General features: G+C 44.5%; 1 protein-coding gene and 1 long non-coding RNA gene across 2 annotated transcripts in view; both read left to right on the top strand.

Annotated features, from left to right (window-relative positions):
- adcy8 (adenylate cyclase 8 (brain)) overlaps positions 1 to 14532 on the top strand; it is an 82318-nt gene that overhangs the window by 33808 nt on the left and 33978 nt on the right. The window contains 1 exon segment of the mRNA XM_055021802.1: positions 12279 to 12428. Coding sequence (XP_054877777.1) covers positions 12279 to 12428 — 150 coding nt within the window.
- On the top strand, positions 3640 to 4883 carry LOC129352732 (uncharacterized). Its single transcript, XR_008604927.1, has 4 exons — positions 3640 to 4009; positions 4154 to 4225; positions 4315 to 4377; positions 4602 to 4883. It is a non-coding gene; the product is annotated as an uncharacterized LOC129352732 (long non-coding RNA).

Raw genomic sequence — 14532 nt, 5'->3', positions numbered from 1 at the left:
TTCACCTTTATCCACTGAATGGAAAGAGCGAATAACAAAAATGTTAAACACCATGCCAAACGTTTTCTCTCAGAATGACCTGGATTTTGGCCATACTGATAAAGTGAAACACAGAATCAAGCTCAGTGATGAGACGCCTTTTAAGCAGAGAGCACGTCCGATACACCCCAACGATGTAGATGCTGTGAGACAACATATACAGGAACTCCTAGATTCTGGAGTCATACAGGAATCTGAGTCTCCATTTGCTTCTCCAATTGTTGTGGTTCGCAAAAAGAATGGTTCTGTTCGTCTGTGTGTAGATTACAGAAAGCTGAATATGCAGACCATCAAAGATGCCTACGCTCTTCCAAAACTGGAAGATGCTTTCACTGCACTTGCTGGTTCTAAGCGGTTCTCCGTTCTAGACCTCAAGTCAGGCTACTATCAGGTCGAAATGCAAGAAGCAGACAAGCATAAGACTGCATTTGTGTGTCCAGTTGGATTCTGGGAATTCAACAGGATGCCACAAGGAATAACAAATGCGCCTTCAACCTTCCAAAGACTGATGGAAAAATGTGTTGGCGATATGAACCTAAAAGAAGTTTTAGTGTTCATTGATGACTTGATTATTTTCTCAGCCTCCCTGGAAGAACATGAAGAGCGCTTGCAGCGTGTTCTTGAACAATTGATGACATATGGTTTGAAACTGGCACCAGAGAAGTGCAAATTTTTTCAAACGTCAGTAAAATACCTTGGTCACATTGTTTCTGAGAGAGGAGTTGAAACAGACCCTGAAAAAGTTTCGGCCTTACAGACTTGGCCGATCCCCACAAATCTTAAACAGCTTCAATCTTTCTTAGGATTTGCTGGATACTACCGACGGTTCATTCAGGGGTACTCTACTATTGTAAAGCCACTTAATGAATTAACGTCTGGTTATCCACCACTCAGAAAGCTAAATAAGAGACAGAAAATAAATTCGAGCTCAGAGTATCGCAACCCAAAGGAGTCCTTTGGTGAGCGGTGGACACCTCAATGTCAGAAAGCTTTCGATGACATAATAAGTAAGCTAACATCAGCTCCAGTCTTGGGTTTTGCAGACCCCCAGCTTCCATATGTCTTACATACAGATGCCAGCACTGTTGGCCTTGGGGCTGCATTATATCAGGTTCAAGATGGTCAATCTCGAGTCATAGCTTTTGCGAGTCGAGGACTTTCAAAGAGCGAGAGGAAGTACCCGGCTCATAAGCTTGAATTTTTGGCTCTTAAATGGGCAGTCAGAAAAATTCTCTGATTACCTATATGGTACAGACTTCACAGTAGTGACGGACAGCAACCCACTTACATATATTTTAACATCTGCAAAGCTGGATGCGACAGGGTACATACAGGTGGTTGTCCAGTCTTTCTACTTACTCATTCAGTCTTCAGTACAGGGCGGGAAAGCAAAATCTTGATGCTGATGCACTGTCTCGCCGACCTCATGATCCATCAAAGGATGATTATGCATCCAAGAAGGAAAGTGAGAGAATCCGGCAGTTCACATTGTACCATCTGAGCAATCCTGACAGTCCAGAGACTGTTCCCCAGGAGGTGATTAAGGCTATTTGTGAACGTCATATGGTCACTTCATCTGTAGCTGGTGTTCAAGCCGCCACTCCTGGGTTGACATTAGTTGAATCCCTCACTCACCAGTCCACAGCTATTCCTGACTGCTTCCAACAGGAGCAAGTGGATGGGTCTCCTCTTGTTTGTTCATTTTCAGAAGAAGAGTTGAGGGAAAAACAAACATTAGATCCTGCTATCAATGCAGTCATTGTACTCTTGGAAACTGGTGAAACTCCATGTCCCGGCCTCAGGTTAGAGCTACCAGAATTACCTTTGTTACTCAGACAGTTGTCTCGGTTGGAGATGCAGAATGGAGTGCTCTATCGTAAGCGACAAGATGGTCTAAACATCTCATATCAGCTTGTACTTCCTGAGGAGCTAAGAGCTACAGCACTCATGAGTCTTCATCATGATATGGGCCACCTTGGAGTTGAACGAACAGTAGATTTGGCAAGAACTAGATTTTACTGGCCAAAAATGTATATGACCATAGAGAAAATGGTTAAAACATGTGAGAGATGTGTTCGTAGAAAAACACATCCAGAAAAAGCTGCTCCACTGATGAACATTAAAACCTACCGACCTCTCGAACTGGTGTGGATTGACTTTTTGTCAATAGAGCCAGATCGCTCAAACACCAAAGACATTTTGGTAATAACTGATCATTTTACAAAATATGCAGTGGCCATACCAACCCCAAACCAGCGAGCACAGACCGTAGCAAAGTGCCTCTGGGAAAACTTCATTATTCATTATGGTTTTCCTGAAAAGCTCCTTAGTGATCAGGGTGCTGATTTTGAATCTAAAACCATAAAAGAACTCTGTGAACTTATTGGCATGAAGAAAGTGCGTACAACCCCTTACCATCCCAGGGGAAATCCGGTTGAAAGATTCAACCGCACACTTCTTCAAATGCTTGGAACACTTGATAAGTCATAAACTGCTGAAACCTCTGGTACATGCTTATAATTGTACAAAGAGTGATGTGACTGGATTTTCCCCATACGAGTTAATGTTCGGGAGACAGCCCAGATTAGCCATTGACTTGATTTTCAGATTGCCCACCAATGCTACGAAGCAGACACATTCCCAGTATGTTGGCAATTTAAAATCTCGATTGGAAGAAAGTTACCGTATTGCTACTAGCAATGCAGAAAAGAATGCAAGTCACAATAAAGCCAGATTTGACCGGCGAGTGATTGAATCAACTTTGCAGACAGGAGACAGAGTTCTTGTGCGAAATGTGAAGCTGCGTGGAAAACATAAATTGGCAGACAAGTGGGAGGAGGATGTTTATGTTGTCCTCAAGAGAGCTGGAGAAATGCCAGTTTATACAGTTAAATCGGAAAGTAAAGATGGACCAGTGCGGACTCTGCACAGAGACCTGCTTCTGCCATGTGGATTCCTGTCAGCAGCTGCAGAGCCTGAAACAGTCAAACCTTGTCCAAACAGGAGACCCAGAACGAGACAATGTCCAGTCGTCGAGAGTGAAGAGGAAATCATCTCAGATCTGGATGATGTACCTGATTGGACATCGTTCCCTCGTTTTGTGTCAAAACCCGATGTATATGTCATAGTGCCTGAAACTCACAAGTCAAGTGAGCATCCCAGTGCAGTTCGACCATCAGCAGAAACAGGGAGATCTGTAGTTTCCCTCTCACCTGATGTTCCAGCTACTCATATTGTAGGAGATAGAAGTACTGGAGATATTCAAGATGCATCAAGTGTTCACCTACCTGAAAATGACAACCTACCGGAACATAGCAGATTATCCGAAGCAAACGTTTTACCTGAACTAAATTCAGTTAAAGGATCCCCTCAGTGTTTGGATTTGCAGCAATCTGAGGAAACTCCTCCATAAAATGGGATGAGCTCAGATGCAGCATATGATGATGAGTTTTATGGAGTAAATGAACCTGTTACTGCCCAACCTGAACCCTTAAAGTTTCAGACTGGGACTTCAAAACTCTGAAACATTTCTTCGTCGCTCTGAAAGAGTACACACAAAGTCAAACAGATTAGAGTATCCAAAACTGGGAAATTCTCTGATGATGGTGGTGAATTCTCTTTTCCAGGGTCTAAGTGAAGCATTGGCTAGCTCCCTGAATGGCTTGGAGAATGCATCCCATAATTCCATCAGGCATGCTTAAGCTGTGCGACTCAGTGTCGTATTGCAGATGCCCAGGGACGGGCATACCCTTCAGAGGGGAGGGTGTAACCCACATAAAGTGGGGATAGCCTTTTGGGAAATAGAGATTGGGTAGGCGGGGTAGTCTGCCTGGCCAATGGGAAGTTTGATTCCCATGAATGTTTAGACCAATCAGAGAGCGGAATGCCACAGAGGCTCCACCTTCTTTCCCGTGCTGGCAGCGTTGATTGTGAGCGGGAGATCCGACCCTGATCAGACAGCTGAGCCAGAGTGAGAGTCTTTTGGTTTCTTTCTAATATCATTTATTGACTTTGAAGGATTTTTTTTGGTAAATAGTTATTGTTTAAATCCAACTTATAAGTTAGAAAGAGTGATAAGTTTCAGAAAACTGAACTTCAGTTTTTCTGCTGTTAGAACCACTAAGATCAGTTGGAACTGTTGCACTTTCTGGCAGTTGATTGGCAGTTGTTTTCAGTTCAACTGAAGGTAAAGCCTATATAATAATGTATTTTTATTTTACTTAATTCATTTTCTTTAAGTTAAAACTTAAAAAATATGCATTTTACACTGTCTAGTGCCCTCCGTGTCTGGAATGAGAGTCCCTGTCTAGTTGTTTTGAACGTGCTGCACTGAGATCGGTGAGCATATTGTACCTTTCATTTGGTTTTTGTTCTTTTATCTTGTTGTCAAATAATGATCTTTATTTGACCTACTTAGTTATTTGAACCTTTGCTAAGTTTGTGTAAAATGTAATGTTTTATTATTGTTCTTGGAAAAGGATTTTTCGAACAGTTATGAAACATAATAAGCTAGAATGGTTTAATAATAATTCTATGTTTCTGCTGGTCTTGTCTGTTGACAGATCAGGTTTTTTTTGTTGTGTTGTTTTTGTTTTTTGCTTTTTCTTCTCTTCTCCTGGATTGTTCCTGGAGTGGATTCCTCTACTGACTTTGATGGCGAGCCTTCCCACCTGGACTTAGAAAGATCTGGATTTCCTCCCATGTTGAGTGAGACCTGAACCAGGATTTAATTTGATTCATTTGTCATCTAAAAGAGATTAGAGTGCAAACTACCAGGGTGCACCCAATAGATTTAAATTTGATATTTAGCACTTGGCCAAGTATTGTTGTTTTTATTTTATGTATTTTATTGTGTGTAATTTTTTTTCTTAATTGTATGTCTTGTCCACTTGTGAGTTTATGATTCACGTTACTAAAGCTAATTGTTTTTTTAAAATTCACTCAACTGTGTATGTGTGTCATTTAAACACCCATCGTGCTCCGACAGCCGAACCTATTGGCCCATCTACCTAAAATATATTGTACCCTTCTCAACTGTGTTACATTTTCACCCTGAAAACATCTGATCTGATCCACTTTCCAACAGAACTAGATAATTTCCTGTCATGTTGCGTTTTATTCGACTTTTACGTCATGATTCTGCACCAGCAGGAGCCAGACAGTAAATCTGACGTAAAAATGGCAGGAAATGATAATAATGATTTGATAATAATGAATTGATGGAAGCAGTGAGTCAGTGAACGCATCTCAACCCCCCCACATCCAGCAGGTTTTCCTCCTCAAGTCAACGCTCTTCTGCGCATGCGCGCCTCAAACCGCTCACACTGGAGTCTGACTGCGGTTGTATTTAATTAGTGACCATCACACAGAGGGAGGGTTTATTTAGATCCTCCATTAAATCCCTTCATTCTTCTAATTCATTGTTTGGGTCTCTCTTCAATAATATGTGAAACGTTTCAATACCTGGTCATCGGACTGCAGGATTAGGTTTTAAAGCTGAGTCTTGAATGTTTGTCACGTTTTCTGCTCACTAATTAAAGTTTTTATTATTTTTGCGAAGGTCGGGCGGGATGTGAGACTAACGAGCGTTAATCGGGCTGATAACAGGAAGTGGATCTGATGCTCTGAGTGTTTCTGGCTGCTGGAACATTTTGTTTTAACGCTGCTAATTACTGAAACCCAATGCTGTGTAAAGCTCGTCCTGGCAGCAGCTCGCTGGTTCTGTATGTCACTGGACCGGTTCAGAGGCGGACCGGGCCGGGACGGAAAACAAAACCCAACAAGTAAAAACTGAAGACGGCAAACAACTGGGTGAGCTTCAGCCGCTTCACAAAGCGTCTGCAGACGTCCCAGGCGATGAGTTATTGTCGTCATGTTGGGTTGGAGCAGCGGCCCGGTCCGAGGTCCGGTTCATCAGTCACGGTCCTCTGCTGCTCCGAGCCGCAGAACAAACCCCCTGTTTCTATAGAGCTGTAATCAGACTCTAACCTCGGCCTCTTCCTCCGGAGTTCATCTATAAAACATGAGAACAGCCGCCGAGCAGCAGGTGGGTCACTGATGGAGATGAAATATTTACTGAACACCCAGCGCCTGTTTCACACCTCATCTCTGATTTTTCATCCTGCAGGTGTGACTTTACACCTTTACATCTTCACTACGTTACGACACAATAACAAACAATCTGAACGTGAGGGAATTCCTGGATCAATAGGTGAGGGAGGGGCAATGCTGTTACCTTATGTCCAGTCACTCCCAGACTTTCTGTTGGCTCAGCGGGAGTTTAAACCTCAGGAACGATGAATGTAACGGAGAAGTGCAACCATTGCTCTGAGAGGCCTTCTGTCTGACTTCATGTCCAGGCAAAGCTGCAGCAGCTGCATGCAGACAAAGCTGTAGCTGCAGCAGCAGCTGCTGCAGCTTTGTCTGCATGCAGCTGAAGATGCTCCTGCTGGGTTTTTCCTTTCGCAGGCGGCCGTCTCCCCCTGAGGCCCGGAGCGCTGCATTACGGTGTGTCACTGTGTCACTGTGGCTCCCCGGACGCCGTCGGCGCTGATTTAATTTCTGAGGCCCCTTCCTCCCCTGGAGGCCTGCGCTCCTCCCACGGCGACAGAAATGAAAAGCCTCTAAGCTGCAGCAGCTGTGGCGGCATCCGTGATGTTTTGGAAAAGATCAGCGGCGGTTGGCCATAAAGGGCATCAGCATGGAGACCGCCGGTGCGCTCATTAGGGGAAATGCCAGTGATGTGAATGTTTTTAACAAGGCCTCATTAAAGGCGCTAAGCCAGGAAGAGGCTTGTCAACAGCTGCATGGAAAATAATTAGCAAGGGTTAATAATAGTAATTATTATGCTGCTGCTTTCAATTCAAACAGGCGTGAAGCTGCACACTGAATATAACGGCTCGTATTTGTTTGGTGACGTCATTTTCAAAGTTAAAACAACTTTTTTTTATTTTGTTGAATATAGAGTCTGTATTCAAGTCATGAATAACTCAGTTTCTATGACAATTATTTCTAAATAATTACATATTTCAAGACCGAAGTGTCAGAAAATTAAGGAATAAAGGATAAAAAAACACTAAATAGAGTTTAAAATATACACACATTTTTAAGAGTAGAGCCTTAAAGTGTTTTAATTCCATTAAAAAATCCAAATTGGCCTTAAATACTTTGATGAATGGTTTTAAGTTTAGTTGTGACTTTAGTCATGTATTTATTTAGTTTATTTTTTTGCTGGACTTCTGTCAGGCTAACATTTGAGTCGCTCTCAGACGTCTTGGTTCGGTTCTGTTCGGTTGAGGCTTCCCCTCGTTAGCTGCTAATTTCCCCCTGCTAGCTGCTTTTTGTGCCCATCATGGATTAGTGTACATTTATCAACCCGGATCTCTAATACTTTATAAAATATGCAGTTTCCTTTTGTAAATTTCTGTCGTTATAAAAGTCTTACATTCATTCATAATGATCATAGAATGGTGAAAGCTGCAGAAATCCTGCATATTCTCTATTCAGCTTGTTAAATATGAATTAAACCAAATGAATATTAAGTGCAATTAAATATGTAATTGATATAATTTTAATAATTGATTAGTAAAAATAAATAATGGCATTTTTTGACTTTGCTAGTCAAAAGTCTGAATAAAGTTGAACCAATCAGATGTTCAGCGTGACAGGCTGACCAATCAGAATCCAAAATAATGTCATTATTTTGGATTCTGATTGGCTGACCAATCAGAATCCACGGAGAAGAGGCGCTGATTGGTTCAACCAATCACCTCTGAACTGAACTATTCAGATTTCAATAGGAAATGATGTCATACGTAGCAGGATGGGTTTAATTAGTTGCACTGATGTGAACTGAAGGTTTCTAGTTTGTTTGTTTTGTGCAGTGAAAACCAGACGTTCTGTTATTAATCTGGTGTTTTCATATTTATGGCTGTGCTGCTGATCGGGTCTCAGTCGCTGGTTCTGTCGCTGGTTCTGCATGTTTGTGTCCAGCAGGTACGTTTGTGTGCAGAGCTGCAGGAAAAGCCGGCAATAAAATTTCAACCCGCGCTCTGTGAAGCATCATCATGCTGTTGAGAGCAGCAGATATGAGAAAATCCCTCTTCATGCTCCATTTTTCCCACTCCAAATGTGCTCTTAGTGCTGCAGTTTGACTGCAGAGGAAAACACGCAGCGCTGGAGAGCTCCTCGCTCTCTGATGGAGGACACAACTGTCTGTTTGAGGTTTTTATCTGCTGTGACACCATTCTGCCTCCAGTCCAAAAGCACTTTCTCCTTCCTGGAAAAAAACTGAAAATAAAATCAGAGAGCGCCAGCAGGGAGCAACGAAACCCTGTTTGATCAACATCACTTTGATCTGATTCATGCTAATCAGCCTCATGTGGGAAACACCCAGCCTGGAATCTCACCGTTAACACATTGATTTTGATGGAATGAATAAAATCCTCCTCTCATATTCAAGGTGATTTAAACTTGTTCATGATGCTGTAGCTTGTTTCATCTAACAGCTTGTTCCCACTTTGCTTTCTGCTTGTGAGTCCAAACACACAAGGACAAAAGATGTTGAAAAGTGAAAAAATAAAGATTCGGTGTAAATAGTTAAAATGACATGAATTTGGGCCCAACTGAACTGAACTGAACTAAAATAGAACTGCAAAAAGCTTAAAGAGACGTGCAGTACCCTAAACTCACCACATGAGGGAGAAACAACACAGCAAAGAAACAAAAACTACAAAATGTTGCAAAGGCAACATGTAAAACTACAAATGTAAACTATGAAACAATAATTCAATGTGCTGGTGGTTGGAGCATCACCACAGATTTCACCCAATTCACAGTTCGCTTTGCATGGATTGATTAAAGTTATTTTTACTTTTCTGGCATTAAATTACTATTTTAGCTCATTGGAGCAGAGAGAAGGAACAGACCTGTGTCTGTGGGTCCAGTTTGAACCTTGCAGCACCATCAGAACCTTGTGAGCTCAGTGATTGGTCCAAATGTTTCCTCCTGGGTTTCTGTGCTTCATGTAGAAAAATAAAAACAATCTTTATATAGAAACAGAAACAAACGGCGGGCGGAGGCTCTGGACCTGTTCAGACTCGTCCCTGACTCTCCCTCTGAACAGGAGCGGTGTTCCTCAGGGTGGAGCGTTTTGGTGCTCCGGGTCGTCTGAGCGCCGCTGTGTGACTGAGGCGCACAGCGGCGCCAGCTCATCTGCTCTGAGGTTTGCATCATGTGAAGCTGCAGCAGGCGGGAAGTCCCTCCTGTTGCGCGCCGTTGCATCACCTCGCCTCCCTGTGAAGGCTGCTCCTCACTGAGCGTGCTCAGATGAAAGCCCTCCGTCATGTTTCAAAGCAGCGAGGCGTGCGGCCTTGCTTTTCTGACTCACTGTGTTTTATTTAAATGTGACGTTTCCTTCAGAGGAATCTGACAGACACATCTCACTTCTTATGTTCACGGAAAACAAATCGCATCCTTTGATTCAGTGACATATTGTTTCATTTCTGCTGCTCTGTTAGATTCATTTCCATGACTGTCAGTCAACAAGAAGGTTTAACTTTAACCTCTGACCTGCCGCTGGCGTTTCACTATCACCTGTTGGCCAAACGGACACATTCAGGTCTACACCTGCATCCCTGGTTCTAGAACCAGAATCTCTCTCTCCACCTGAAGCCAAGTGTTGAACCACAGAACCGCCCCGAGGTTCTGCTGCTGCTCCCAGAACAGAATCGCATCACGAGTCTCTGAATTCAGATTTGGCTGCAGGAAGTCGGACAGATGAGTCGTTGTGAAGTAAAAACCAGAGCTGACAGTTAGCAGGACGTCAGAGTGATGAGTCCTGCCCAACATGTCTGACAGCTGCGTTCACGTCTGCATCTCTAAACAGAATGTCTGACGAAGTATTTATCGAGTACATACGATAAATACCGCAGCTACGATACGACCTGGACCAAACCTGAAGCGATTCATCTGGTTTGTGTGGGTTGAAAGACTGGAATGGCTGTGAACATGCTGTGAAAATGTCGGCTTGAGGTCGGATTTCCCAGCTAAGTGAACGTAGCTTCACATCCTCTGGTCACTTTCTAGGACTGCGTTGCTTCTCTGCTGTTGCTACGAATTTGAAAAATGGCGGCGATTATTTCCTGTTTGCTCTGCTCATGTCTCTGACCACACGGCCAATCAGAGAACAGCAATGGAGTCACTCACTGGCGCTAAAACACACCTGGATCAAATGAATGAATTACCTGAGCCTAGTGGCTGAATGCAGATGAGTGGCTGAATGCAGATGAGTGGCTGAATGCAGGGTAGTGGCTGAATGCAGATGAGTGGCTGAATGCAGATGAGTGGCTGAATGCAGATGAGTGGCTGAATGCAGATTAGTGGCTGAATGCAGGTTAGTGGCTGAATGCAGGTTAGTGGCTGAATGCAGATGAGTGGCTGAATGCAGGTTAGTGGCTGAATGCAGGTTAGTGGCTGAATGCAGATGAGTGGCTGAATGCAGGTTAGTGGCTGAATGCAGATGAGTGGCTGAATGCAGATGAGTGGCTGAATGCAGATGAGTGGCTGAATGCAGATGAGTGGCTGAATGCAGATGAGTGGCTCAATGCAGATGAGTGGCTGAATGCAGGTTAGTGGCTGAATGCAGATGAGTGGCTGAATGCAGATTAGTGGCTGAATGCAGGTTAGTGGCTGAATGCAGGTTAGTGGCTGAATGCAGATGAGTGGCTGAATGCAGGTTAGTGTGCTGAATGAATGCAGATGAGTGGCTGAATGCAGATGAGTGGCTGAATGCAGATGAGTGGCTGAATGCAGATGAGTGGCTCAATGCAGATGAGTGGCTGAATGCAGGTTAGTGGCTGAATGCAGATGAGTGGCTGAATGCAGATTAGTGGCTGAATGCAGATGAGTGGCTGAATGCAGATGAGTGGCTGAATGCAGGTTAGTGGCTGAATGCAGATGAGTGGCTGAATGCAGGTTAGTGGCTGAATGCAGGTTAGTGGCTGAATGAGATGAGTGGCTGAATGCAGATGAGTAGCTGAATGTAGATGAGTGGCTGAATGCAGATGAGTGGCTGAATGCAGATGAGTGGCTGAATGCAGATTAGTGGCTGAATGCAGATGAGTGGCTGAATGTGAGTGCTGAATGCAGATGAGTGGCAAATGCAGATGAGTGGCTGAATGCAGGTTAGTGGCTGAATGCAGATGAGTGGCTGAATGCAGGTTAGTGGCTGAATGCAGATGAGTGGCTGAATGCAAATGAGCTGAATGCAGATGAGTGGCTGAATGCAGATGAGTGGCTCAATGCAGATGAGTGGCTGAATGCAGGTTAGTGGCTGAATGCAGATGAGTGGCTGAATGCAGATTAGTGGCTGAATGCAGATGAGTGGCTGAATGCAGGTTAGTGGCTGAATGCAGATGAGTGGCTGAATGCAGATTAGTGGCTGAATGCAGATGAGTGGCTGAATGAGATGAGTGGCTGAATGCAGATTAGTGGCTGAATGCAGATGAGTGGCTGAATGCAGGTTAGTGGCTGAATGCAGATGAGTGGCTGAATGCAGATGTGTGGCTGAATACAGGTTAGTGGCTGAATGCAGATGAGTGGCTGAATGCAGATGAGTGGCTGAATGCAGGTTAGTGGCTGAATGCAGATGAGTGGCTGAATGCAGATGAGTGGCTGAATACAGGTTAGTGGCTGAATGCAGATGATGGCTGAATGCAGATGAGTGGCTGAATACAGGTTAGTGGCTGAATGCAGATGATGGCTGAATGCAGATGAGTGGCTGAATACAGGTTAGTGGCTGAATGCAGGTTAGTGGCTGAATGCAGATGATGGCTGAATGCAGGTTAGTGGCTGAATGCAGATAGTGGCTGAATGCAGATGAATGGCTGCAGGTTAGTGGCTGTGGATGAGTGGCTGAATGCAGATGAGTGGCTGAATACAGGTTAGTGGCTGAATGCAGATGAATGGCTGAATGCAGATGAGTGGCTGAATGCAGATGAGTGGCTGAATGCAGGTTAGTGGCTGAATGCAGATGAATGGCTGAATGCAGGTTAGTGGCTGAATGCAGATGAGTAGCTGAATGCAGGTTAGTGGCTGAATGCAGATGAGTGGCTGAATGCAGGTTAGTGGCTGAATGATGGGACGGGTGTCTCTAAAAGTCCAGTCCTGGTGTTTGGGGCTCCGTCCTGTACGATGATGACATTGCAGAAGCGTTTTTAACGTGACTTCCTGTGTTTCAGGTGGCGGCGCAGGCCGTGCTCTTCCTGTGCATGAACACCGCCGGGATCTTCATCAGCTACCTGTCCGACCGGGCCCAGCGCCAGGCCTTCCTCGAGACGCGGCGCTGCATCGAAGCTCGCCTCAGACTCGAGACGGAGAACCAGAGACAGGTCAGTGAGTGCGGACGCTTCGACTGAAGCCTGCTGACACGATGCTGAAACCGCATCTGAGGTAAAACGTGAAGGAAAGAAGCAGGAAGCTGCTGGGGGTGGTTTTGGTGCATCAGTCGTTTCTCTGCAGGTTCATCATTTCTGTTTCCTCTCTGGTTTCCTGGAGAAGTTTCAGAAATGGTTTGGTTCCCTTTCCAAATTGATCGATGTCATTTACTATTTGAATTTCTTTCGATCTGGACATGAAGTGTTGTTTGACTTTTTATTTTGCTGTTTGACTTTTTTGCTAATTTAATCAAATTGCTGAATTTGCCTAAATTGAAGAAAAAATAATCAGAATCGGTTAAGCAAAATGAAAAGTGTGTACTTTATAGTACAAGCCACAGGGTGAAAATGGCGATCTAAATTATTTTATCATTATTTTTCATGATGACAGCTGCCTCTCTGGAGTGCGGCGCTTTCTGAAGAGCAAAGTGTCAAAGATTTTTATGTGCCTCCAAAATGGTTTTTAATGGGTCTGTATTTATCCCTGTCTGACTGGAAGAAGCGGTAAACTCTGGCCTCCATGTTACCGGACATGTTTCTACTTCCTGTTGTTGTGTGTGAGTGGGATTGGGCGATAAAAGAAGCAAAGCGGCTGGAGTGTTTCAGCGACAGAGGAAAACATGAACGCATCATCGATACGAAGCTGTCAGGGACACTTAGCATCTGACCAATAACACACACACACACACACACACACACACACACACACACACACACACACACACACACACACGCACACACACACGCTGATAGTGAGCTTTGTTTGCACCGAGGCTGTGAGGCACAGAAAGCTTTTAGCGGCCTCGTGTTTCCTGGAAGGCCGGGCTGTGATGAGTCGGGGCGCCGCCTGCAGCACAACACCTCCACATGGACCAATCAGAGCCCAGCATCCCTGACCGCCAGCGGCTTGTTTTCAGGCCGTATCTGAGGACTGACTGAGCTCTTCTTTGTTTTTCTTCTTCTGCTTTGTTTTTCTGGCGCTGTGGGAGATTACTGAGCTGCAGCAGGAGAAACGCCACGGCGTTACTGGATCATCGGCTGAATCAGCTTCCTGTCGGCGCTGTCAGCACTTTATTAGCGGAGTTTTACTTTTTATCTCCATGTCACCGGCTAACAGTGAAACTTATAGTTAATAAGAGAAATGCAGACAAGAGAGAGAGAAGCAGAAATCAATAAGCTGGACAGCCATGAAGAGAGCAGTTTAAACCTGCTGCTTACAGTTTCCATCATCCATCCATCCATCCATCCATCCATCATCCATCCATCATCCATCCATCCATCCATCATCCATCCATCCATCCATCCATCCATCCATCCATCATCCATCCATCATCCATCATCCATCATCCATCCATCATCCATCCATCCATCCATCCATCATCCATCATCCATCATCCATCCATCATCCATCCATCCATCCATCCATCCATCCATCCATCCATCCATCCATCATCCATCCATCCATCCATCATCCATCCGTCATCCATCCATCCATCCATCCATCCATCATCCATCCATCCATCCATCATCCATCCATCCATCCATCATCCATCCATATCCATCCATCCACATCCATCCATCATCCATCCATCCATACATCCATCCATCATCCATCCATCATCATCCATCCATCCATCCATCCATCCATCCATCCATCCATCCATCCATCCATCATCCATCCATCCATCCATCCATCCATCCATCCATCATCCATCCATCCATCCATCCATCATCCATCCATCCATCCATCCATCCATCCATCCATACATCCATCATCCATCCATCATCCATCCATCCATCCATCATCCATCATCCATCCATCCATCCATCCATCCATCCATCCATCCATCCATCCATCCATCATCCATCCATCCATCCATCATCCATCCATCATCCATCCATCCATCCATCCATCATCCATCCATCCATCCATCCATCATCCATCCATATCCATCCATCCACATCCATCCATCATCCATCCATCCATCCATACATCCATCCATCATCCATCCATCCATCATCCATCCATCCATCCATCCATCCATCCATCATCCATCCA

The sequence above is a fragment of the Poeciliopsis prolifica genome, unplaced genomic scaffold (assembly GCF_027474105.1).
Source record: "Poeciliopsis prolifica strain line A6 unplaced genomic scaffold, Auburn_PproV2 SCAFFOLD079, whole genome shotgun sequence".
Classification (NCBI taxonomy): domain Eukaryota; kingdom Metazoa; phylum Chordata; class Actinopteri; order Cyprinodontiformes; family Poeciliidae; genus Poeciliopsis; species Poeciliopsis prolifica.
The sequence above is the reverse complement of the archived record's forward strand: the minus strand, read 5'-3'. Positions and strand labels throughout refer to the sequence as shown.